The 24,874-nt window shown below is 46.3% G+C and overlaps 2 protein-coding genes and 1 long non-coding RNA gene across 10 annotated transcripts in view; 1 reads left to right on the top strand and 2 right to left on the bottom strand.

The window, feature by feature from the left end:
- Positions 1-4,687, bottom strand: part of map3k7cl (map3k7 C-terminal like) — a 37,338-nt gene extending 32,651 nt beyond the window's left edge. The window contains exon 1 of the mRNA XM_090226347.1: positions 3,685-4,687. The gene's annotated coding sequence lies outside the window, so the exon portion shown is untranslated. The remainder of the gene's footprint in view (positions 1-3,684) is intronic.
- Positions 1-24,874, bottom strand: part of LOC149970321 (uncharacterized) — a 225,759-nt gene that overhangs the window by 62,958 nt on the left and 137,927 nt on the right. The window lies entirely within an intron of this gene.
- cct8 (chaperonin containing TCP1, subunit 8 (theta)) lies at positions 8,232-24,846 on the top strand. Of its 8 annotated transcripts, none has more exons than XM_090226173.1 (15): positions 8,232-8,678; positions 10,687-10,777; positions 11,399-11,478; positions 11,825-11,974; positions 12,675-12,855; positions 15,407-15,468; positions 15,931-16,068; positions 17,025-17,203; positions 19,019-19,085; positions 21,313-21,400; positions 21,586-21,773; positions 21,927-22,091; positions 22,376-22,495; positions 23,376-23,513; positions 24,539-24,846. In XM_090226173.1, the coding sequence occupies exons 1-14, from the start codon at positions 8,619-8,621 to the stop codon at positions 23,478-23,480; spliced, it is 1,674 nt and encodes a 557-aa protein (XP_090082299.1). In that variant the 5' UTR covers positions 8,232-8,618; the 3' UTR covers positions 23,481-23,513; positions 24,539-24,846.

Genomic DNA, 24,874 nt, shown 5'->3' with positions numbered 1-24,874 from the left:
CCTCTATCTGCTGTTAGAACCCCTTTAACCTCTCTATCTGCTGTTAGAACCCCTTTAACCTCTCTATCTGCTGTTAGAACCCCTTTAACCTCTCCCTCTATATGCTGTTAGAACCCCTTTAACCTCTCTCTCTATCTGCGGTTAGAACCCCTTTAACCTCTCTATCTGCTGTTAGAACCCCTTTAACCTCTCCCTCTATCTGCTGTTAGAACCCCTTTAACCTCTCCCTCTATCTGCTGTTAGAACCCCTTTAACCTCTCCCTCTATCTGCTGTTAGAACCCCTTTAACCTCTCCCTCTATCTGCGGTTAGAACCCCTTTAACCTCTCCCTCTATCTGCTGTTAGAACCCCTTTAACCTGTCCCTCTATCTGCGGTTAGAACCCCTTTAACCTCTCTATCTGCTGTTAGAACCCCTTTAACCTCTCCCTCTATCTGCTGTTAGAACCCCTTTAACCTCTCCCTCTATCTGCTGTTAGAACCCCTTTAACCTCTCTATCTGCTGTTAGAACCCCTTTAACCTCTCCCTCTATCTGCGGTTAGAACCCCTTTAACCTCTCTATCTGCTGTTAGAACCCCTTTAACCTCTCCCTCTATCTGCGGTTAGAACCCCTTTAACCTCTCTATCTGCTGTTAGAACCCCTTTAACCAGTCTATCTGCTGTTAGAACCCCTTTAACCTGTCTATCTGCTGTTAGAACCCCTTTAACCTCTCTATCTGCTGTTAGAACCCCTTTAACCTCTCTATCTGCTGTTAGAACCCCTTTAACCTGTCCCTCTATCTGCGGTTAGAACCCCTTTAACCTCTCTCTCTATCTGCTGTTAGAACCCCTTTAACCTCTCTATCTGCTGTTAGAACCCCTTTAACCTCTCTATCTGCTGTTAGAACCCCTTTAACCTGTCCCTCTATCTGCGGTTAGAACCCCTTTAACCTCTCTCTCTATCTGCTGTTAGAACCCCTTTAACCTCTCTATCTGCTGTTAGAATCCCTTTAACCTCTCCCTCTATCTGCGGTTAGAACCCCTTTAACCTCTCTCTATCTGCTGTTAGAACCCCTTTAACCTCTCTCTCTATCTGCTGTTAGAACCCCTTTAACCTCTCTCTCTATCTGCTGTTAGAATCCCTTTAACCTCTCTCTCTATCTGCTGTTAGAACCCCTTTAACCTCTCTATCTGCTGTTAGAATCCCTTTAACCTCTCCCTCTATCTGCGGTTAGAACCCCTTTAACCTCTCTCTATCTGCTGTTAGAACCCCTTTAACCTCTCTCTATCTGCTGTTAGAACCCCTTTAACCTCTCTCTCTATCTGCTGTTAGAATCCCTTTAACCTCTCCCTCTATCTGCGGTTAGAACCCCTTTAACCTCTCTCTATCTGCTGTTAGAACCCCTTTAACCTCTCTCTCTATCTGCTGTTAGAACCCCTTTAACCTCTCTCTCTATCTGCTGTTAGAATCCCTTTAACCTCTCCCTCTATCTGCGGTTAGAACCCCTTTAACCTCTCTCTATCTGCTGTTAGAACCCCTTTAACCTCTCTCTCTCTATCTGCGGTTAGAACCCCTTTAACCTCTCTCTCTATCTGCGGTTAGAACCCCTTTAACCTCTCTCTATCTGCTGTTAGAACCCCTTTAACCTCTCCCTCTATCTGCTGTTAGAACCCCTTTAACCTCTCTCTCTCTATCTGCGGTTAGAGAGGTAGAGATTAAAGGGGTTCTGACAGCAGCTGAAAGGTTGTATACAGGACCTAAAAGTGTTCTGCTATGGTTACAACCCTTTTTGGGCCTATATACAACCCTTTGTTATGGTTCTTTATAGAACGTTTATGGAGAATGGTTCTATAAAAAAAACTTTTTCAATCACAAATGTTCTTTGCAGATCCTTTTGAAGGACCATACAGAGTTTTTAAAATTCTGGTCAGCCATGTTTTACTGTTAAAATTCCATAAGTATTAGCAAAGTGTTATTTGACACGTTGAATCAAGTGAACTAGCTCTGGAACAGCTGAGGGTCCCCGAGGAGAGGAACTACTGACTTAGTCAACCGTTCTCAATTGGTACACGGCCGTACATGAGTCTTCCTCAAGACATCACCACTGACCCTATTCATATAGAATATGTAACAGCATCACACAACACATTGATCCACTGGAATGACTCTCACTCAAGGTAGCACAAACCACGCCCCCGCGTGTTCTAATGACCCGCCTCCACTACATTTTAATTATCACAAACCACGCCCCCTCATGTTCTAATGATCTGCCTCCACTACGTTTTAATTATCACAAACCACGCCCCCTCAAGTTCTAATGATCCGCATCCACTACATTTTAATTATCACTAAGAGAGAAGAACCATCTTGTGAACTGTAAAGAACCATCTTGTGAACTGTAAAGAACCATCTTGTGAACTGTAAAGAACCACCTTGTGAACTGTAAAGAACCACCTTGTGAACTGTAAAGAACCATCTTGTGAACTGTAAAGAACCATCTTGTGAACTGTAAAGAACCATCTTGTGAACTGTAAAGAACCATCTTGTGAACTGTAAAGAACCATCTTGTGAACTGTAAAGAACCATTGAAGAGCTCAAAGGGTTCGTTGAGTCATTAATGTTCCACATAGAACCACCACCCTTCCCCAAAGAAACCTCAAGGAACCCTCTTTTCTTAGTGTGCAACCTGTGTTCTATCCCCCAACTATTTTCACCCTCCCAGCTCCCTCTAGCTCCCTCTAGCTCCCTCTTGCTCCATCCCCAGCTCCCTCTAGTTCCCTCTAGCTCCCTCTAGCTCCCTCTAACTCCCTCCCAGCTCCCACTAGCTCCCTCTAGCTCCCTCCCAGCTCCCTCCCAGCTCCCTCTAGTTCCCTCTAGCTCCCTCTAGCTCCCTCTAACTCCCTCCCAGCTCCCTCTAGCTACCTCCCAGCTCCCTCAAGCTCCCTCCCAGCTCCATCTAGCTCCCTCTAGCTGCAGGATAAACCCCAGAACCTGGGTGCACCTATCTTATGGTGACACAATAAGCACAACACATAAAGGCCTACATCAGAAATAGTCCAAATAAATCACCAACAAAAGTAAATATCACTGGTTAGGGTAACTTGGGGGGAAATGTACCTTTATTTAACTAGGCAAGTCAGTTAAGAACAAATTCTTATTTTCAATGACGGCCTAGGAACAGTGGGTTACCTGCCTGTTCAGGGGAAGAACAACAGATTTGTACCTTGTCGGCTCGGGGTTTGAACTTGTAACCTTCCGGTTACTAGTCCAATGCTCTAACCACTAGACTACCCTGTCGCCTCTACACTCTAACCACTGGGCTACCCTGCCGCCTCTACACTCTAACCACTGGGCTACCCTGCCCGCCAAAATGCCCCAAGACAGAAAAAAATCTATGTTTGGTAATATTTAGATATGTGGAAACTGGCTTTCTTTAGTCTAACACATTATTAAGGGAAATGAGTGGGCAGAATATGTTTATTTTTGTTTGTTTTTCAATAAAAACAGAAAGGTAAAAAAAACAAAAGTTCAGTTGAGCAAGACTAGTTGGTATCCAGGGAAAGTGCTGAAATAAATGTTGATGACATAAAGGGGTTTCTGTGAAAATTACAAGAGGAGGGGAGTGTTTCACCCCAAGCCACCCTACTCTGGTGGTCTGCCATGTACACACGGCGTGATACTAAAACCAACAACAGCCTTACTTACCAGACAGCACGAACCGGACCTAGGAAATTCTGAGGTATAAAGAGAGACCTCCCCACGGAGTTGGACTTTTATTCCTTTTGTTTTGGTTTCCTCCCCCCCCACCCCGTTCAGTGTCATGAAGACTCCTCTGCTGTCCAGCACGTCCTGTTAGAGATGGGCTGGATACACAAAGCACTGTCCCAATAGAACACTCCCCCCAGCAGTTGACCCCTTCAACCTCTTCAACAGTCTCTCTAAACCCAAAGACTGTAGAGTCGAGCCCTAGTTTCTTTTATCGTCCACTGGCCTGACTGTGTGTGACAGAGCTGTCAGTCAGTCAGTCCGTATCAAATCCACACAGTTGATCCTGGAGCCGCAGACACACAGACTTAGAGCACTCCTCTTTAGACACTGTGTGGAGACAGACACCACATGAGAGAGAGAGAGAGAGAGAGAGAGAGAGAGACACCCCACGAGAGAGAAACGCCACACGAGAGAGAGAGAGAGAGAGAGAGACACGAGAGAGAGAGAGAGACACAAGAGAGAGAGAGAGAGAGAGAGAGACCACACGAGAGAGAGAGAGAGAGAGAGACACGAGAGAGATAGAGAGAGAGAGAGAGAGAGAGAGAGAGAGAGAGAGAGAGAGAGTGAGAGACCACACGAGAGAGACAGAGAGGGAGACAGCACACGAGAGAGAGAAAGAGAGAGAGAGAGAGAGAGAGAGAGGGAGAGAGAGAGAGGAGAGAGAGACAGAGGGGAAGACAGCACACGAGGGAGAGAGAGAGAGAGAGAGAGAGCATACGAGAGAGAGGGAGACAGCACACGAGAGAGAGAGAGAGAGAGCGAGAGAGAGAGAGAGAGAGAGAGAGGAGAGAGACAGAGAAAGAGAGAGGGAGACAGCACATGAGAGAGAGAGAGAGAGAGAGAGAGAGAGAGAGAGAGAGAGAGAGAGAGGAGAGAGACAGAGAGAGAGAGAGAGACAGAGAGAGTGGTTCCACGCGGCAGCAACACAAAAGGGAAGTGTGCTGCACCCCGACCACCAATTAAACGTGTCTGATGGCATGACTTTAGCCTGTAACAATGTCCATTGCGCCGTCTGGTCGGGTTTGAGTGACATGACCACTCCGCAGGCTGGGCGGCAGGAAGGACTGTTGGAGCTGCAATAGCTTGGCAATGAGGCAGTCGCTCAGAATGACGCTCCACTAGTTCTAAATGCTTAGGGAGAGAAAATAGACACACACACTGCGTGTATACCAAATTACCATACCCCCTGAGTCCCTTCCCTGTTTCACACCTGGTAGTTTGGACTTGGTGAATGTCTCTCTCTCTCTCTCTCTCAATTCAATTCAATTCAATTCAAGGGCTTTATTGGCGTGGGAAACATGTGTTAACATTGCCAAAGCAAGTGAGGTAGATAATATATAAAGTGAATATATAAAGTGAAATAAACAATACAAATTAACAGTAAACATTACACATACAGAGGTCAAAACAATAAAGACATTACAAATGCCATATTATATATATATACAGTGTTTTAACAATGTACAAATGGTTAAGGTATACAAGGGAAAATAAATTAGCATAAATATGGGTTGTATTTACAATGGTGTTTGTTCTTCACTGGTTGACCTTTTCTCGTGGCAACAGGTCACAAATCTTGCTGCTGTGATGGCACACTGTGGAATTTCACCCAGTAGATAGTTTATCAAAATTGGATTTGTTTTCGAATTCTTTGTGGATCTGTGTAATCTGAGGGAAATATGTCTCTCTAATATGGTCATACAATGGGCAGGAGGTTAGGAAGTGCAGCTCAGTTTCCACCTCATTTTGTGGGCAGTGAGCACATAGCCTGTCTTCTCTTGAGTGCCTACGGCGGCCTTTCTCAATAGCAAGGCTATGCTCACTGAGTCTGTACATAGTCAAAGCTTTCCTTAATTTTGGGTCAGTCACAGTGGTCAGGTATTCTGCCGCTGTGTACTCTCTGTGTACGGCCAAATAGCATTCTAGTTTGCTCTGTTTTTTTGTAAATTCTTTCCAATGTGTCAAGTAATTATCTTTTTGTTTTCTCATGATTTGGTTGGGTCTAATTGTGCTGTTGTCCTGGGGCTCTGTAGGGTGTGTTTGTGTTTGTGAACAGAGCCCCAGGACCAGCTTGCTTAGGGGACTCTTCTCCAGGTTCATCTCTCTGTAAGTGATGGCTTTGTTATGGAAGGTTTGTGAATCGCTTCCTTTTAGGTGGTTATAGAATTTAACGGCTCTTTTCTGGATTTTGATTATTAGTGGGTATCGGCCTAATTCTGCTCTGCATGCATTATTTGGTGTTCTACGTTGTACACTGAGGATATTTTTGGTGTTTGTCCCATGTTGTGACGTCTTGGTTGGTGAGCGGACCCCAGACCTCACAACCACAGAGGGCAATGGGCTCTATGACTGATTCACTCTCTCTCTCTCTCTCTCTCCCTCTCTCTTCTCTCTCAAACGTGTATTCTAGTGTCAAAATGTTACAAAGTGTAAATAGGATAATTTTGGTCATAAAGTCAGTCTGGTCTAAAAACGGAGTTTGGAACCTCAGTGCGTCACAACGATTAAATTCAGGTTTGGTTTGGAGAACAATTACTTCAATAAATCAGGCCCCCTTTTGTCAAACTCTACATTTAAATCACCCCTCCGCCCACTTCACTTCCCTTCATTGAAAGGGCCTCCTGGTTTCATGTCAAAAGAAGGCAAAAGAAAATTGTAGGATAACCTTTTGTCGTGAATGTGATTTCACCAGATTGACTTTAGATGCAGTATAACTTTAGTTAGCCAACTAAGATTGACTTTAGATGCCGTATTAATTTCTTCCTCTCCCTTGCTGTCTATCCTGCTACATGTTGAAAGAAATTGCAAGTGTTCACACACCCCCTCCTTTACCTGGTGACCAATTGTGGTTTATGTGAAATCAATTAGCAATAACCACTAGTCATTATTGTAGTGTTGGTTATTGTGTATGGTTATCATGCATCCGGCATCATTTATTTCTGTAGTTCTCAAAATCCATATATAGTAAACCAGTTCAAACCAGTTAAAACCAGTTAAAAAATATATAGGTTTACGGGAACGGTTAAGTAATTAATCGTTAAGCGCAGTTGGATTAACTGATGGTCAAATGTATTTAAACAAATGAGAAGAGAATCATATAAAACGTATTGTGAGCGTTGCGTTTGGGAATTACTTTACATGAAAGGTATTTCTAGGTAAAACACTGATTAGATTTGGAGAAAAAAAAAGTTACTGTGTGATTTTGTGTGTTGTACTTTAGTCAATTGAAAAGTTTAGGGAAAAAAAAAAACTACAATTTTGATTATCTGTTTGGAGTTTTCTACCAAGAGTTGTGAAATTTTACCTGTAAAATTGTAAAACACTGGACACTTCCTGTTTCACACTGTGTATTTAAATGCTGTATAGCTCATTCTAGTAGTAGTAGTAGTAGTGTGTATTTAAATGCTGTATAGCTCATTCTAGTAGTAGTAGTAGTGTGTATTTAAATGCTGTATAGCTCATTCTAGCACTAGTAGTGTGTATTTAAATGCTGTATAGCTCATTCTAGCACTAGTAGTGTGTATTTAAATGGTGTATAGCTCATTCTAGTAGTAGTAGTAGTGTGTATTTAAATGCTGTATAGCTCATTCTAGCACTAGTAGTGTGTATTTAAATGGTGTATAGCTCATTCTAGTAGTAGTAGTAGTGTGTATTTAAATGCTGTATAGCTCATTCTAGTACTAGTAGTGTGTATTTAAATGCTGTATAGCTCATTCTAGTACTAGTAGTGTGTATTTAAATGGTGTATAGCTCATTCTAGTAGTAGTAGTAGTGTGTATTTAAATGCTGTATAGCTCATTCTAGTACTAGTAGTGTGTATTTAAATGCTGTATAGCTCATTCTAGCACTAGTAGTGTGTATTTAAATGGTGTATAGCTCATTCTAGTAGTAGTAGTAGTGTGTATTTAAATGCTGTATAGCTCATTCTAGTACTAGTAGTGTGTATTTAAATGCTGTATAGCTCATTCTAGTACTAGTAGTGTGTATTTAAATGCTGTATAGCTCATTCTAGTACTAGTAGTGTGTATTTAAATGCTGTATAGCTCATTCTAGTACTAGTAGTGTGTATTTAAATGCTGTATAGCTCATTCTAGTACTAGTAGTGTGTATTTAAATGCTGCATAGCTCATTCTAGTACTAGTAGTGTGTATTTAAATGCTGTATAGCTCCTTCTAGTACTTCTTCTACTACTGCATTTTAGTTACACTGTTAATACACATCACATATTTATTTATATACTGGATTATTGACACAGCTCATATCTACTGCTGTACATACCATTATTTGTATATCTACTGCTGTGCATAACATTTTAAGTATATTTTAAGTAAATTAATCCGTATTGGTATAATTTGCATTTGGATTACTGTTACAGTGCTATTTTGGTTGTTAATTAGACTTTTCTTGATGTCTTTAATTTGTATTTTCTTGATTTTTTATGTTTAATGATTTGTGTACTTGATAGGCGCTAGCTAGCTGCACCCGCTATAACATCTGCTAAACTACATGCGACCAGTGATTTGATTTTGACTCATCCGTCCATCCATAGTTTAAAAAACAAATGTAAAATTAGCTTACTGGAAAACTACAGATTGTGTTCATAAAACAGTAGTTGTTAACAAGTATGGCTTGTCTGTATTAACAATGAGAGTCCGAGGGCAGTGTCGTCCCCTCCATGTTGAGTTCACTGGATACAGTTTTTTAATTCGAAAACGCCAAATGTAATGTATGTCCTGTGCATCCCTCCGTAGTTGTGGACGCCTTTTCAACAGAGCACTTCCCGATCTCTCTTCTGGCTTTGTGCAACTGCCGAGTTCCACGCTGCCGCTAACACATCTTGGTTACAGGGGTTGCAAAAACAACATAAAAAAATGGCTATGCATGTACCGAAAGCACCGGGCTTCGCCCAAATGTTGAAGGATGGCGCAAAGGTAAGATTAAATAAATGTTAAAATTAAACCTAAAAGCCAAAGAGTGGTAGTGTGACCGGGGAAGTTCAGGTTACGCACTGTGTCAAGTCATGTGGAGACTTCTAGAAAGCCGCAAGGCCGTGAAATATTTTCCCTCCCTGTTTTTTTGTTGTTGTATCAAACCTCGGTACTGAGGTACTTTTTCATCTTGCTTTTTGGGAAATTGTTTAAAATGTCTCAATTGTAATTGTTGTCGTGGAAATTGTTTTCTTAAGTGGATGGGATAAAAATGCGTTTTCACGCATTGCTAACATGTGGTTGGTTGCTATGATGTGCTAATAGCTAACTAGCCTCAGCATCTGATTTATGTAGCATAGTTAGCTAACTAGCGTCCCATGCGGGCTGTCATTCATTCATACAAAGATTAACTGACTTCATACTCGTCTGTCTGTCTTTCAACAAAAAAAAAGTGTTTTTTTTATTTATTTAGAAGACAGCAACAATAATTTAAGAAACGGTAGTTCGGATATTGTCGACTTTAAGGGTGCAGCTACTATTAACTTGTCACTGCGTAGTTGATAGCTACTGTAGTGAGCTAAGACGAGGACGTTGTCACTCTAAAGTGGTTACCACAGCCACAAATCTGGTTATCCTAAAAATGTATGCAAACACAAAATAAGCTTTGTCTTAATTTAAGGTTAGGCAAAATGTTAGCGGTTTGAGTTAAGGTTAAAATAAGATTATAAGAAGATGCATTGTAGGTGGGGTTTAGCTATACTTATTAGCTACAATGGTTAACCTCCTCAGCCAGCTAACATGAATAGCCTCCCTGCTCCTTGTTAGTGAATGGGATTAGTTAGGCAGCTCGTTTCCAGAAGATACCGACCCTACTCTGGTTTACACTGAGCTGCACTGGGTTCATGATTACATTTAAAGATGCGATGAAGCAGGGATGGGATGTGCCACTGTACTCCAAATGGTACCATTAGCCACACTGGTACATCGAGAAGATTGAAATGCTGCTATCCCCCCCCCCCCTCCTCCTCTGAAAACGGCCCTTTGCATCCCCATCTAGCAATAGCCACCCAGGCCATTTTGCAACGGCACTAACGGTCTATTCCTTTGGTTCAACGTGTCATCTGCTAGTTAGAATGACGAAGAAAGGGCCCGTTTTCCGGGAAACATGCAGCATTTCAATCGTCTCGATGGAGCAGTGTGGATAAAGATACAATTTGGAGGACAGTAGCATATCGGTACGTTTTCCTGACCGGTATTGCGGCATGCTGCGCACTGTCTTAATTAATGTATCCATGGTTTGCGTTCAGACCCGATTGCATCGCAGTGTAAACAAGTTTAAGGGTATGGTTGGTACCTTCTGGCCTAGTTAAATACGTGTTTAAAATTTTTTTTTCGGATCTTCTGGCCTATTTTAAAATACAGGTAAATAAAATGTAGATTATATAAAAAAAATTAAAAAATCTGTCAAGCATCGCAGATTAGCAGCGCTAATGGTCAGATTAATGCCTAATAAGGCATTGCCTCAGAACTGCGGGTTTTACACTTATGAGTCAACTGGTTTTTTACATGGATACAATAATGAACTAACAATCAGAAATGTCAAATTCGGGCGTATCCATTTATACCGGTTTTTTTTTAGCCTCTGGTATTGTTCCATTGGAAAGCTAAATCCTCAATGGGAAATAGCTAGCTAGCTAATATGCACAACTAGTACAAATGTTTGTTCTTCAATCAAATCCAAGTCTTTCACTGTCCTTGTTTGGGGAAATAAGTTATTTTCTGTACTGTGTATTCTGTATCGTAGCGTAAGTATTTTACATTACATGAGTCATTTAAGTAGGCTGTTATCCAGAGCCACTTACATTAGTGAGTGTACAAAGGTTTCGTGTTTTTTCTTACTGGGCATGGGAAGTAATGTAAAAGTCATGGGATTTTTTTATGTGTGTGTAAGAGTGGGGGAGGAAAATGTACTGACTACCGTTTGTGTTTTTGCTTGGTCACCCCCCCCCAGCACTACTCTGGTCTGGAAGAAGCCGTGTTCAGGAACATTCAGGCCTGTAAGGAACTGGCTCAGACTACACGTACTGCTTATGGACCCAACGGTGAGATCTGTCTGTCTCTCTGATCGCCTGTCCTTTGTCGTTTATGTTAGACCACATACATCCTAACATGTCGACGACCACAGCGCTCACATTGCGTGTGCGAGCGTTGTAAAAAAAAATAAAAAAAAATGTACACGTGTTATTCCATCACGCCATCCAAACCGTTCGCACGCGGCAAAGGATCATCTGCGTGGCCAGGCGCTAAAATAGAACTTTGCAAGTCCCGCCTCTCCCATCTCCTCATTGGTTTTTAGGAGCATATACCCAAGTGGGTGATTGAAAGATGAACGTGAGGTCCACCCTCAAGTCCAGTTGGTGGTGGTAATGAACCTTAAAGTTGGTTGTCAACCGCCATATAAAGTCCAAAGAGGAAGAAGAAGACGGAATTTGTATCCCAGGACAAATGAGCTAGCAACAGCAAGCTAGCTAGCTAAATGGTCGTGAATGTTTAATGTGTTTCGACCTGTCCCCAATTTAATATAGTTGGTTCAGAGTTTGTTTGGATATTTTCAACCTGCGTGTCCAGCGTGTCTGGTGTGGGTGGACAGCATCGATATCCGTGTCTGTCTGACTCTGTCCTAAATGAGACTGTTCTTGACCTTTTTCCTGGTTAATCTTCAGGCATGAACAAGATGGTGATCAACCACCTGGAGAAGCTGTTTGTGACCAACGATGCTGCTACCATCCTCAGAGAGCTGGAGGTGAGATGTAATACACACACACTACAACACACTACAACACACACACACACACTACAACACACACACACACACTACAACACACACACACTACAACACACACACTGCCACAACACACACACACACTGCCACAACACACACTACCATCCTCAGAGAGCTGGAGGTGAGACAGTCTGCTCAACCAGTAGTTCTTATGGACTGGAGTTGGATGAAGACTCCAGGAATGGTCATAAACCTTCATAAGACAATGGTCGCCGGGGGCTTCGTAACCCGGTCGCCGGGGGCTTCGCAACCCGGTCGCCGGGGGCTTCGTAGCGTAACCGTTCCCTGTGTGTGGTTCTTCCTCCAGGTGCAGCACCCAGCAGCCAAGATGGTCGTGATGGCGTCCCACATGCAGGAGCAGGAGGTGGGGGACGGGACCAACTTTGTCCTGGTGTTCGCTGGAGCACTGCTGGAGCTGGCAGAGGAGCTGCTACGCATGGGGCTTTCTGTGTCAGAGGTACGCACTAGCTGTGTTTCCATTTCCATTACATAAGTTTGTATAGAAAATAAGAGGTGACGACTGCTAGGGTGCGTTTTCCATTTTAAATATCTTGTGTTGATTAAAAACAGCTGGACATAATGACGTCAAACCTATAAAATAAAATATAATATATAAAAATAACACTTTATTTTAGCAAAAACAAAACCTGCAGTGTCCAATACAAATGTAGTGGTTGACGTGTTCCTATTACCCATTTAAACCATTGCCCATTTACATATTCATAAATTGCCAACAGTATGTATCCCTCCCACCTAGCTGTTTCATGTCTCGGGTAGCCTGTGAAATCCAGCGTGGGTGGGATAGAATAACGAACTACTATTGGCCATATTTCTAGTAATTCTCATGTGCCAACGTATCGCCACGATCGGTGCCATGGTGAGACTTACACTCCGGTAGATCGTTTTTTTTTAATTGGTTGGTTTAACTTTCCTTTTATCTGCCTCAATAATTATTTACGCTACGTTGCTTTTGTCAAAATAATCCTGAATCCCGTAGCACCACACGCTGACCCATAGGAACACGCAATGAAAACGGCAAAGTTCAGGACAAATGGACAAGGATCTGTCTATGATATGTCTGTATGTACCTGTTTGACAAGGACTTCCCTGACACATAACCCTGTGTGTGTGTGTGTGTGTGTGTCTCTTTCTTCCAGGTGATTGAGGGCTATGAGCTGGCGATGAAGAAGAGTCTGGAGCTCCTCCCGGAGTGCGTGTGCGCTTCGGCCAAGAACCTTCACGATGTAGAGGAGGCGACCGCTATGATCCGCCCGGCAGTCATGTCTAAACAGTACGGCAACGAAGACTTCCTGGCCAACCTCATCGCTCAGGCCTGCGGTAAGAGACATGAGCTGTGTTCGAGTACTCGTACTAACATACTGGATACTTAATGAGTATCCATTCTAACATACTGTATACTACATACTTAATGAGTACCCATACTAACATATACTGTATACTACATACTTAATGTGTACTTATACTAACATACTGTATACTACATACTTAATGAGTACTCATACTAACATACTGTATACTACATACTTAATGAGTACATGTACTAACATACTGTATACTACATACTCATACTAACATACTGTATACTACATACTTAATGAGTATATACTATTAGTTAATTTTAGTACACTGTAAACTAAGTTTCCTTTCAGTTGAGTGTACTAGCTCTTCGCCTGTCTACAGAAAGTTGATGCTGTTGCTATGCAACCTCTTGCTAGCTAGTTAGCATAACAAATGACTAGCTTAACATTTTAACAATTTCGTGTGTGTTCATAAATTCAGTCTGCAGTGCCCAGAGTGTTGTCGGATTTGTCCGTTTTGTAAATTCAGAGTTTTTGGCTTTGGGAGCGTTTCACTGGACGCTCTGGCTGAGGAGTAGAGTTCATCCTGGCTAACTGGCTAACTACATCCAGACACAAATAAGAGATCACCTCACTCTGGCCATTTTATTCTCCCTAGCAGAGCTGGTTATCCAGAGCGTTGGTAACTGTGCTGCTGGTAACTTATTTAGCTTTTTTTTTTTTTTGCCAGCATTTTACCGGCTGTTTTCAACGGTGCCCGAGAGATCTCTGATATCGGGAGGAGATGGCCAGAATTAACAATGTCCATTGAAACGCACCGCGGCTACACCACTTAGCTATGAATGGAGTGAATAATCAAGTCCATAGACGTTGGGTAGTTAGTTAGATAGCACATTGTTAATATACTGGAAATGTTGCTGTATAAGTAGCCAACTAACGAGGTAGCTAGCTAACTAACATATCCTGTACATACTGCTGTAATGATATGCTACAAGGTTCGTAAGGACAGCTTAACAAATTGTCAGCGTGTTACTTATTTGAAATGTCATTTATTACATTGCTTAACATTTTCTTAACATTTGCCGTTAAGTTCAATTCATTTTTGATTTGCTCTCGTCAGACTTCATATTTTCTGCCATTTTCTTCAAATCTGAAAATGTTGCGAAGCCATGCCCATTTTCTGAATAATTGCATTGTGGGCCATAAAAGTACAGAAATAGTGTCCTCTTCGTATTTTGGCGAATTTAATACGACATTTTGGCATACTAACTATCCATACTATGACCAATAAGCATATTATATACTCAATTCACGTCACTTAGTGCGCTTAATATGAGTATTCAAACACAGCTATGGACAAATCGGTAGAGAATTTATCAATTAAGATTTATTTAGGATTTAGCCTACAGCAGGGGTGGTCAACGTTGGTCCTCGAGGGCCAAAACACTTTTGGTTGTCATCCTCTCCTTCTAGTCAGGGGGCTGATTCAGACCTGGGACACCAGGTCAGTGCAATTAACTACCAGGTAGAATAAAAAAAAACGGAAGTGTTTCGGCCCTCCAGGACCGGGTTTGAGCTGGTCAGGTCAGAGTATTTTATATATCCTTTATTTAACTAGGCAACTCAGTCGAGAACAAATTCTTATTTACAATGACGGCCTACCCCGTCGGAACCCTAACATCGGACGATACTGGGCCAATTATGCGCCGCCCTATGGGACTCACAATCACGGCCGGCTGTGTTACAGCCCAGAATCAAACCAGGGTCTGTAGTGACTCCTCTAGCAGTGCCTTAGGCCGCTGCGGCACTCTGGAGCCCGGTTCTGGTGACCGTTCACGTGCCGTTTTTCCTCCCCTTCTCTCGACAGGCGACACTAACTAACTAAAGCTGCCAGTTAGAAGCAAGATGCTTTTTCGTAGCTATTAAGTAGTAGATGCCCAAATGCCCAATTGAAAAAGTCATTAAGCTGGAATTGTGTAGTAATGTGACTAGGAAATGGTGTGTGTTCACCAGGTAGGTGTGTTGTCCCAAAACTCTGCTCCTCACTACTCAAATGAAAACATCGGTACTGACTAAAGTTACCATTCATGTATATGTAGTAAAGAACTAGTGAAACAACTTATTATTGAGCTGAACTTTTTCAAGATAGTGTTGAATACTGCTGCTTTTTTCCCTCCTCGTGAGATTGCGGAGATATACTGGCATCTGGTGGCGACCAGAAAGAACTGCACGATCTGAACTATTTACACATTGATGGGCCTTGAACATAAATATTAGTGCCTGGAAAAAGTACTTGAAAGCCGTTGTGTTGTAGAGGTGTGAATATCAGAACAAGTTTTTTGTGTGCAGCACACTGAAAACGTGCCTATTTTTTTTCAATCACTTTACAGAATTTATTTTGTGTGTTTCTGTGCAATCCCCCCCCCCAGGCCTTAACCAATCTGCATCATTGCAATTGGCTTTGATAGGAATGAAGAAAATAAGGATTTGGATGTTTTTAGGCACAGCCAATGAATCAAATAAATAGGATGTTGATTTTTTTATTGTTGTGGTCATTTTTGTCGTTCTAGTCTCCATCTTCCCCGAGTCTGGTAACTTCAGTGTGGACAACGTCAGAGTTTGCAAGATCCTGGTGAGTGTCCTTGATCACACTGCTACAGAACAGTCTCGGTCTGTCTGCAATTTTAAACCATTTCCAGCAGCATTTTATATCGAAGTGAAGTGTTTTTTTTGTTGCTGTTGTTGTTGTTGTTGCGTCAGTGGAGCGATCAAGGAGGTGATGCTCGAGTTCTTTTCCTTTTAGGAAATACTTCAGTGCAACACATTCAGCAGAAAAAAAGCTGCTTCTTTTTTTAATCCGATGACTTAAGTACAAAAACGATTGCATTGGTCATTATGTTTTGCTTGAAGTGAATCTTGGATTTTTACCAGAGAAAAGGAAGCTAGACATCAGTCTAGAGAGAGCTGTCTGATGAATTCTCACTGGAGTTTAGAAGCCGAAATCACAATGGTATTTTAGGTGTACGCTTACAAAACACAGCAAGATATTACTGGTTGGGGGGGTCTGTTACACTGCTCTCTGGTGTGTCTGCAGGGCTGCGGACTGACTTCGTCCTCAGTGCTCCATGGGATGGTGTTCAAGAAGGAGACGGAGGGAGATGTCACGTCAATTAAAGACGCCAAGATCGCAGTCTTCTCCTGCCCCTTCGACTGCATGGTCACAGAAACCAAGGTAGGATGGAAATATGTTACCCCTCTGAATCCCTCCCTCCCCCGGCTCCCTTCCTCCCTCCCCCCGGCTCCCTTCCTCCCTCCCCCCGGCTCCCTCCCTTCCTCCCCCTGGCTCCCTCCCTTCCTCCCCCTGGCTCCCTCCCTCCCTCCCCCTGGCTCCCTCCCTCCCTCCCCCTGGCTCCCTCCCTCCCTCCCCCTGGCTCCCTTCCTCCCTCCCTCCCCCTGGCTCCCTCCCTCCCTCCCCCTGGCTCCCTCCCTCCCTCCCCCTGGCTCCCTCCCTCCCCCTGGCTCCCTCCCTCCCCCTGGCTCCCTCCCTCCCCCTGGCTCCCTCCCTCCCCCTGGCTCCCTCCCTCCCCCTGGCTCCCTCCCTCCCCCTGGCTCCCTTCCTCCCTCCCTCCCCCTGGCTCCCTCCCTCCCCCTGGCTCCCTCCCTCCCCCTGGCTCCCTCCCTCCCCCTGGCTCCCTCCCTCCCCCTGGCTCCCTCCCTCCCCCTGGCTCCCTTCCTCCCTCCCCCTGGCTCCCTCCCTCCCTCCCCCTGGCTCCCTCCCTCCCTCCCCCTGGCTCCCTTCCTCCCTCCCTCCCCCTGGCTCCCTTCCTCCCTCCCCCTGGCTCCCTTCCTCCCTCCCCCTGGCTCCCTTCCTCCCTCCCTCCCCCTGGCTCCCTTCCTCCCTCCCTCCCCCTGGCTCCCTTCCTCCCTCCCTCCCCCTGGCTCCCTTCCTCCCTCCCTCCCTCCCCCTGGCTCCCTCCCTCCCCCTGGCTCCCTCCCTCCCCCTGGCTCCCTCCCTCCCCCTGGCTCCCTTCCTCCCTCCCTCCCCCTGGCTCCCTCCCTCCCTCTGCAGGGTAGTGTTGATAAATAATGCAGAAGAGCTCCTTAACTTCATTAAAGGAGAGAATGTGACGATGTCTCTCCCTCCGCAGGGTACAGTGTTGATTAATAATGATGTCTCTCCCTCCGCAGGGTACAGTGTTGATTAACAATGCGGAGGAGCTCCTTAACTTCAGTAAGGGAGAGGAGGATATGATGGAAGCCCAAGTCAAGTCCATCGCTGAGGCAGGCGCCAACGTAGTGGTGACCGGTGGCAAAGTGGCAGATATGGCGCTGCACTACGCCAACAAGTACCAGCTCATGGTCGTCAGGTAGGGTCCCAGCTCATGGTCGTCAGGTAGGGTCCCGGCTCATGGTCGTCAGGTAGGGTCCCGGCTCATGGTCGTCAGGTAGGGTCCCGGCTCATGGTCGTCAGGTAGGGTCCCGGCTCATGGTCGTCAGGTAGGGTCCCGGCTCATGGTCGTCAGGTAGGGTCCCGGCTCATGGTCGTCAGGTAGGGTCCCGGCTCATGGTCGTCAGGTAGGGTCCCGGCTCATGGTCGTCAGGTAGGGTCCCGGCTCATGGTCGTCAGGTAGGGTACCGGCTCATGGTCGTCAGGTAGGGTACCGGCTCATGGTAGGGTACCGGCTCATGGTAGGGTACCAGCTCATGGTCGTCAGGTAGGGTACCAGCTCATGGTAGGGTACCGGCTCATGGTAGGGTACCAGCTCATGGTCGTCAGGTAGGGTACCAGCTCATGGTCGTCAGGTAGGGTACCAGCTCATGGTAGGGTACCAGCTCATGGTCGTCAGGTAGGGTACCAGCTCATGGTCGTCAGGTAGGGTACCAGCTAATGGTCTTCAGGTAGGGTCCCGGCTCATGGTCGTCAGGTAGGGTCCCGTCTCTTGGTAGGGTACCAGCTCATGGTCGTCAGGTAGGGTACCAGCTCATGGTAGGGTACCAGCTCATGGTCGTCAGGTAGGGTACCAGCTCATGGTCGTCAGGTAGGGTACCAGCTAATGGTCTTCAGGTAGGGTCCCGGCTCATGGTCGTCAGGTAGGGTCCCGGCTCTTGGTAGGGTACCAGCTCATGGTCGTCAGGTAGGGTACCAGCTCATGGTAGGGTACCAGCTCATGGTCGTCAGGTAGGGTACCAGCTCATGGTCTTCAGGTAGGGTCCCGGCTCATGGTCGTCAGGTAGGGTACCAGCTCATGGTCGTCAGGTAGGGTACCAGCTCATGGTAGGGTACCAGCTCATGGTAGGGTACCAGCTCATGGTCGTCAGGTAGGGTACCAGCTCATGGTAGGGTACCAGCTCATGGTCGTCAGGTAGGGTACCAGCTCATGGTCGTCAGGTAGGGTACCAGCTCATGGTAGGGTACCAGCTCATGGTCGTCAGGTAGGGTACCAGCTCATGGTCTTCAGGTAGGGTCCCGGCTCATGGTCGTCAGGTAGGGTCCCGGCTCTTGGTAGGGTACCAGCTCATGGTCGTCAGGTAGGGTACCAGCTCATGGTAGGGTACCAGCTCATGGTCGTCAGGTAGGGTACCGGCTCATGGTCGTCAGGTAGGGTACCGGCTCATGGTCGTCAGGTAGGGTCCCGGCTCATGGTCGTCAGGTAGGGTCCCGGCTCATGGTCGTCAGGTAGGGTCCCGGCTCATGGTCGTCAGGTAGGGTCCCGGCTCATGGTCGTCAGGTAGGGTCCCGGCTCATGGTCGTCAGGTAGGGTCCCGGCTCATGGTCGTCAGGTAGGGTCCCGGCTCATGGTCGTCAGGTAGGGTCCCGGCTCATGGTCGTCAGGTAGGGTCCCGGCTCATGGTCGTCAGGTAGGGTCCCGGCTCATGGTCGTCAGGTAGGGTCCCGGCTCATGGTCGTCAGGTAGGGTCCCGGCTCATGGTCGTCAGGTAGGGTCCCAGCTCATGGTCGTCAGGTAGGGTCCCAGCTCATGGTCGTCAGGTAGGGTCCCAGCTCATGGTCGTCAGGTAGGGTACCAGCTGCTCTAGTTCGTCAGTTAAGATGGTTTTGAGAGTTTTAGTCAAGGGGTTACATGGGGTAGCTGGTAGGTCTTACTGGTGGTGGTACTGAACATTAGCGGCTGGTCCTTTCAGGATCCTGTCTCTCTGTGTTACTAAACCCGTGTCTCCTGCAGGCTGAACTCTAAATGGGATCTGAGGAGACTGTGTAAGACGGTCGGCGCTGTGGCCCTGCCTAGACTGGTGAGTTCCTCCTTACTGACAGGGTAGCGTGGGTGTTGACTGTATTCGTACCCAATGGTTTGTTTCCTTCATACAAGGAACTCAGTCCATTGTAATATATTCATTAGGCGCTAATCTATGGATTTCACGTGACTGGGAATACAGACAGTTACACAAAGTAGGGGTGTGAATCAGAAAACCAGTCGGTAACTACACAGGAATATATTGGTTAATTTTATTAATCGTGCAAGGCTTGCATCCATGGACCTCTTGAGGTGATGACAGCCTAATACAGATTCATGTCTGTTCTACGAAATATATTCCTCCATAAATGTTTTCCCTAATAAATACATTACTGTTACAGTGCGCGCTGAACTGACATGCGTGGTTGTCGCTGACACTGCTATGTTTACATGACGGGAGTTTCATATTTTACATTGAGTCATTTAGCAGATGATCTTATCCAGAACAACTTAAAGAAGCATTTAGGGTCAAGTGCCTTGCTAGGCTACTTGGCCCGGCGCTCTGAACCGCTAGGCTACTTGGCCCGGCGCTCTGAACCGCTAGGCTACTTGGCCCGGCGCCCTGAACCGCTAGGCTACCTGGCCCGGCGCCCTGAACCCCTAGGCCTTCTGGCCCGGCGCTCTGAACCGCTAGGCTACCTGGCCCTGCGCTCTGAACCTCTAGGCTACCTGGCCGGCGCTCTGAACCGCTAGGCTACCTGGCCCGGCGCCCTGAACCCCTAGGCTACCTGGCCCGGCGCCCTGAACCGCTAGGCCTTCTGGCCCGGCGCTCTGAACCGCTAGGCTACCTGGCCCTGCGCTCTGAACCGCTAGGCTACCTGGCCCGGCGCCCTGAACCCCTAGGCTACCTGGCCCGGCGCTCTAACCCGCTAGGCTACCTGGCCCGGCGCGCTGACCCGCTAGGCTACCTGGCCCGGCGCTCTGAACCTGCTAGGCTACCAGGCCCGGCTATCTGGCGCCCAATTAGTCCGTAATGCGCACCGCCACGGTTCTCAACTCAAGACAACGGTGTGTACGCCTACAGTCGCTGCTGCGGAAGTTATTCCCAGGATGGATCTGTCCACGTTACTGTTTTCACCATGTACTGTTTAAACAAAATCCTATCCCCACAGTAGACGGGTTTACCCATTTACCCAGCCGGCTTGTTATGTGATCTATGCAAGATGAACGTTACACTCCAGACTCAAAGTTACATGTGCCCCATGAAAACAGCTTTGTCCTTTTGTTGTTCCTGTTAACCTCCCCATTTTTATGTTAAGTCAGGACCATCGTGTGTGTTTAGGGAAAGAGGATTATTCATTTATTTTAATAATACATTATTGTGTATCTGTATTACATGTACAAACTACAGCTCATTTTGTAAAATGACACAGTTGACTGGAGTAGAGAAATTAACCTGGTAGCGATTGGAAACTGGGATCCCGCCCAGGTTTATTTCTCTACTACCGTCAAACTGTGTCGTTTTACAAAATCAGCTGTAGTTTCAAACATGATTTAGGGACAGCTTTTCAACAGAGCCCTTAAGAGGGGAGCCCTTAAGAGGGAGCCCTTAAGAGGGAGCCCTTAAGAGGGAGCCCTTAAGAGGGAGCCCTTAAGAGGGAGCCCTTAAGAGGGAGCCCTTAAGAGGGAGCCCTTAAGAGGGAGCCCTTAAGAGGGAGCCCTTAAGAGGGAGCCCTTAAGAGGGAGCCCTTAAGAGGGAGCCCTTAAGAGGGAGCCCTTAAGAGGGAGCCCTTAAGAGGGAGCCCTTAAGAGGGAGCCCTTAAGAGGGAGCCCTTAAGAGGGAGCCCTTAAGAGGGAGCCCTTAAGAGGGAGCCCTTAAGAGGGAGCCCTTAAGAGGGAGCCCTTAAGAGGGAGCCCTTGGGCTGATTTGGAGGCGAGACTTATATTTTAGTGTCGGTATCTTTATTCATATTAGTTTTTTTTAAAAAAGTGTTTTAAGTCACTAGAACTGAGCTTTTTGGTCCATCATAAACATTATCCTGTGGAGGACCCGTAAGTAAGGGGACTGGAATTGGTCAAACTTATTTTAATACATGTACAAAATAATGTATTATTAAAAGAATGAATAATCCTCTTTCCCTAAATGCATGAGGGTCCTGACTTTCTAACATGAAAAGGGGAGGTTAACTTGGCCCCAGACAATCAACACGATAAAATAAATGAATGTAAGTTGTGCTTCTTCCAAGTCAAAACTGAAACGGACCATTCCTATGTCCCCCCCCCAGACCCCTCCCACTCCAGAGGAAATGGGTCACTGTGACAGTGTCTACCTGGATGAGGTCGGAGACACTCAGGTGGTGGTCTTCAAACACGGTGAGAACAGACTTCCCAACTAAAAGTCTTGTCGTTTTCAAAAACTTCGTCATTTCTGTATGTTTGGAAAAACAAAACAAACTCACTTAAAGTCTCTCCCTGTGGTCCACGATCTATAGACACAGTCTGCAATGGTGCCATCTCATAGTCGTTCTCTTTCCACCTCTCTTCCTCCTCCTTCCCAGAGAAAGAGGATGGTGCCATCTCCACCCTGGTAATTAGAGGATCCACTGACAACCGGATGGATGATATCGAGCGAGCCATCGACGACGGGGTCAACACCTTCAAGGTTCTGGTCCGAGACAAGAGACTGGTGCCAGGTGCCGGAGCCACAGAGATAGAACTGGCTAGACAGATCACGTCATACGGAGAGGTACGGAACACGGAAGTGTGTGTGTGTGTTTACGAATGTGTCGTTTTTAAACACACTTAACTAGTATGACTCCCTTTCTAGTCGTTTCCGGTCTTGGAGCAGTGTGTCATGAACAACTTTGCCTGACCCCCCCCCCCCTCCTCCTCTCTCTAGTCGTGTCCTGGTCTGGAGCAGTATGCCATTAAGAAGTTTGCTGAGGCGTTTGAGGCGGTGCCCAGAGCGTTGGCAGAGAACTCTGGCATCAAGGGAAACGAGCTCATCTCCAAATTGTACGCCGTGCATCATGAGGGCAACAAGAACATGGGCTTTGACATCGAGGTGTGTGACAAGTCTCTTCCTGTTGCATTTCCTGTTTTTTTTCGGGGCGGGGGGGGCGGGTCCTTATACGTGACAAGGTGCACTTGGTTTAGTTTGCCCAGTGTACCAGGTTGGCAGATGTTTTCCAATGAAGCTCTGCTGGCACGCCAGGCTCATTAAATCCAGTGCACTTCAAGACATTAAGGTTCTGTTGATTTCCATGGAGGTGTATAAGCGTGCCTTTTTAAAAAAAAAATGGTTTCTTTACAAAGCTGACGGGTTGTGTGTAATGTATGTGTTCACAGGGAGAGGGTGCTGCTCTGAAGGACATGCTTGAAGCTGGGATCCTGGAGCCTTTCCTGGTCAAACACTGGGGTATCAAACTAGCTACCAACGCTGCTATCACCGTGCTCCGAGTAGACCAGGTACACACACACACACACACACACACACACACACACAGACTGGGTTCATTGATACGTTACAACCTCAAATGTGTTTTGATTTCAGATCGTTGGGATCAAAGTATACGTCTGTACCATCCAATAGTGGGCTGGTCTCTGGGGCCTACTTCATATGCAACGAGGCCCGGGGGGGTGTGGTATACAGCCAATATACCACGGCTAAGGGCTGTTCTTAAGCACGATGCAACGCGGAGTGCCTGGACACAGTCCTTAGCTGTGGTATATTGGCTATATATCACAATCCCCCGAGGTGCCTTATTGCTAGTATAAACGGGTTATCAACGTAATTAGGGCCCTACATTTTTTTTTTGGGGGGGGGGGTGTATTATACCATGGCTGGTCAGCCAATCAACATTCAGAGCTCGAAACCACCCAGTTCCTACTTGCACCATAGATGATATTTACTCGTGTCGACTCATGAGCTCCGCCTGCGGGAGATTTTGAATTTAGATGGATGTGTTTGTACATCGACCCGAATCCCATCGACTCGTTCCTCTAACCGAACTAAAAGTTTAGTTCCTGTATATCGTATCCGAGCCCATGTATCTAGCTAGATACGTATCCAATTTGTCTTGAAGTGGGGGACGGGGGGGTGGCGTACACATCCCTACCACTTTCATTCACTGTGCTCCTACTGGACCAGCTACACACACACACACACACACACACACTCATCTTCTCATTGCAGGTCAATCGGAGTAAAATGTTGTTTTCATCTTTTTAATTGCCGTCTTCACTTCTCTTTCCCGAGTTCTCATTAGCCACCATGGATCCTGTAGAAAATGTACAGGATGTGTGTTAATCTGTGTGTTTGTGGTGGGGGGGGGGTGTTTGTGTGTAGATTATCATGGCTAAGCCAGCAGGTGGGCCCCGGGCTCCTAAACAGCAAGGCCACTGGGACAAGGACGAGGGAGACGAGCCTGAACATTTTGACACACACCACTAACCTTTCTGAACAGGACAGAGTACACACTGACAGGTGCTGGGGGACGGGGACGGGGGGCGGGAGCATGGAAACACTCACTGTGTGTGAAGGGGGGGGCACGGAAACACTCACTGTGTGTGAAGGGGGGGGCACGGAAACACTCACTGTGTGTGAAGGGGGGGGCACGGAAACACTCACTGTGTGTGAAGGGGGGGGCACGGAAACACTCACTGTGTGTGAAGGGGGGGGCACGGAAACACTCACTGTGTGTGAAGGGGGGGGCACGGAAACACTCACTGTGTGTGAAGGGGGGGGGCACGGAAAAACTCATTGTGTGAAGGGGGGCACGGAAACACTCACTGTGTGGCGGGGGGGGCACGGAAACACTCGCTGTGTGGCGGGGGGGGCACGGAAACACTCACTGTGTGTGACGGGGGGGCACGGAAACACCTACTGTGTGTGATGGTCAAATGGCACGGCAAAAACACTCACTGTGTGTGATGGTCAAATGGCACGGCAAAAACACTCACTCACAGGGTGTCTTCGGTTTCTTAAATACATTTATCTGATTAAAGGCCTTAAGTCTTAGATTCAGTGTTAGAAGGTCTACGGTGTTTCCTGTGTGTTGTGTCGCTGCGTAGTTGTTGCCACCTCACTCGATATTAAGTTGCATTCCGAGTTTCATTAAAACGTTATTAAAGAAATTACATTTCATGGAACCTGCAGATACCTTGCTGTCATGTTTGTGTGTTTTGGATATGCACTGTTAATGGGGGGGGGGGGTATATATTTGTGATGGGGAAATGGCATGGATACTCACTCTCACAGCTGTGTGTTTTTAAATATAACAAGATAACCATGTTAATGAGACTGTAGTGCTACCGTGTGACAATAACCATAACGTTATTTTCTTTTATTTTCAGGCGAATGCTCGCACACTGCTGTGATATAACCATGTTTGATGTTTCTGTAGCAACTGACAGTGTGTGAATGCATGCTGCATGTTTACAGGAAGCCAGATCAACAACAATGTTCACAATGGTAGAATGACTGACTGTGTGTGTGTGTGTGTTTCTCAGATCATCATGGCCAAACCGGCAGGTGGACCCAAAGCCCCCACAGGCAAGAAAGACTGGGATGAAGATGACTGAACATGACCTCTACCCTTTTGACCACCTAACCCCCTGCCACTATGCCCCCCCCAGCCCTCCCCAACCTGGTTTTTCTATGTTTTATTTAAAGTCCAAAGCGTTTGGCGTATTGTGTAGGCACCGTCCTGCGTGGTTACTGTGTGATGGAAGGAGAGATGACATGGATGGATTGATGATGTCACTGCGTTGCTTTTTATGTTCTCCTTTCAAAATAAAAGGCACTTCATTCCTGTCAATTGTTTTTATTTTATTAATTTTAAAAGT

Source organism: Oncorhynchus mykiss, chromosome 29 (assembly GCF_057628025.1).
Source record: "Oncorhynchus mykiss isolate SJ-2025 chromosome 29, ASM5762802v1, whole genome shotgun sequence".
Taxonomy (NCBI): domain Eukaryota; kingdom Metazoa; phylum Chordata; class Actinopteri; order Salmoniformes; family Salmonidae; genus Oncorhynchus; species Oncorhynchus mykiss.
This window is presented reverse-complemented; position numbering and strand designations above follow the sequence as displayed.

What these genes read in the sequence shown, in the direction of transcription:
- cct8 (XM_090226173.1), top strand. Translation starts at nt 8,619, where the DNA reads ATGGCTATGCATGTACCGAAAGCACCGGGCTTCGCCCAAATGTTGAAG. An exon ending in TGGGGCTTTCTGTGTCAGAG is followed by an intron (nt 11,975 to 12,674) that starts GTACGCACTAGC and finishes TCTTTCTTCCAG; the next exon opens with GTGATTGAGGGCTATGAGCT. An exon ending in TCAGAGTTTGCAAGATCCTG is followed by an intron (nt 15,469 to 15,930) that starts GTGAGTGTCCTT and finishes GTGTGTCTGCAG; the next exon opens with GGCTGCGGACTGACTTCGTC.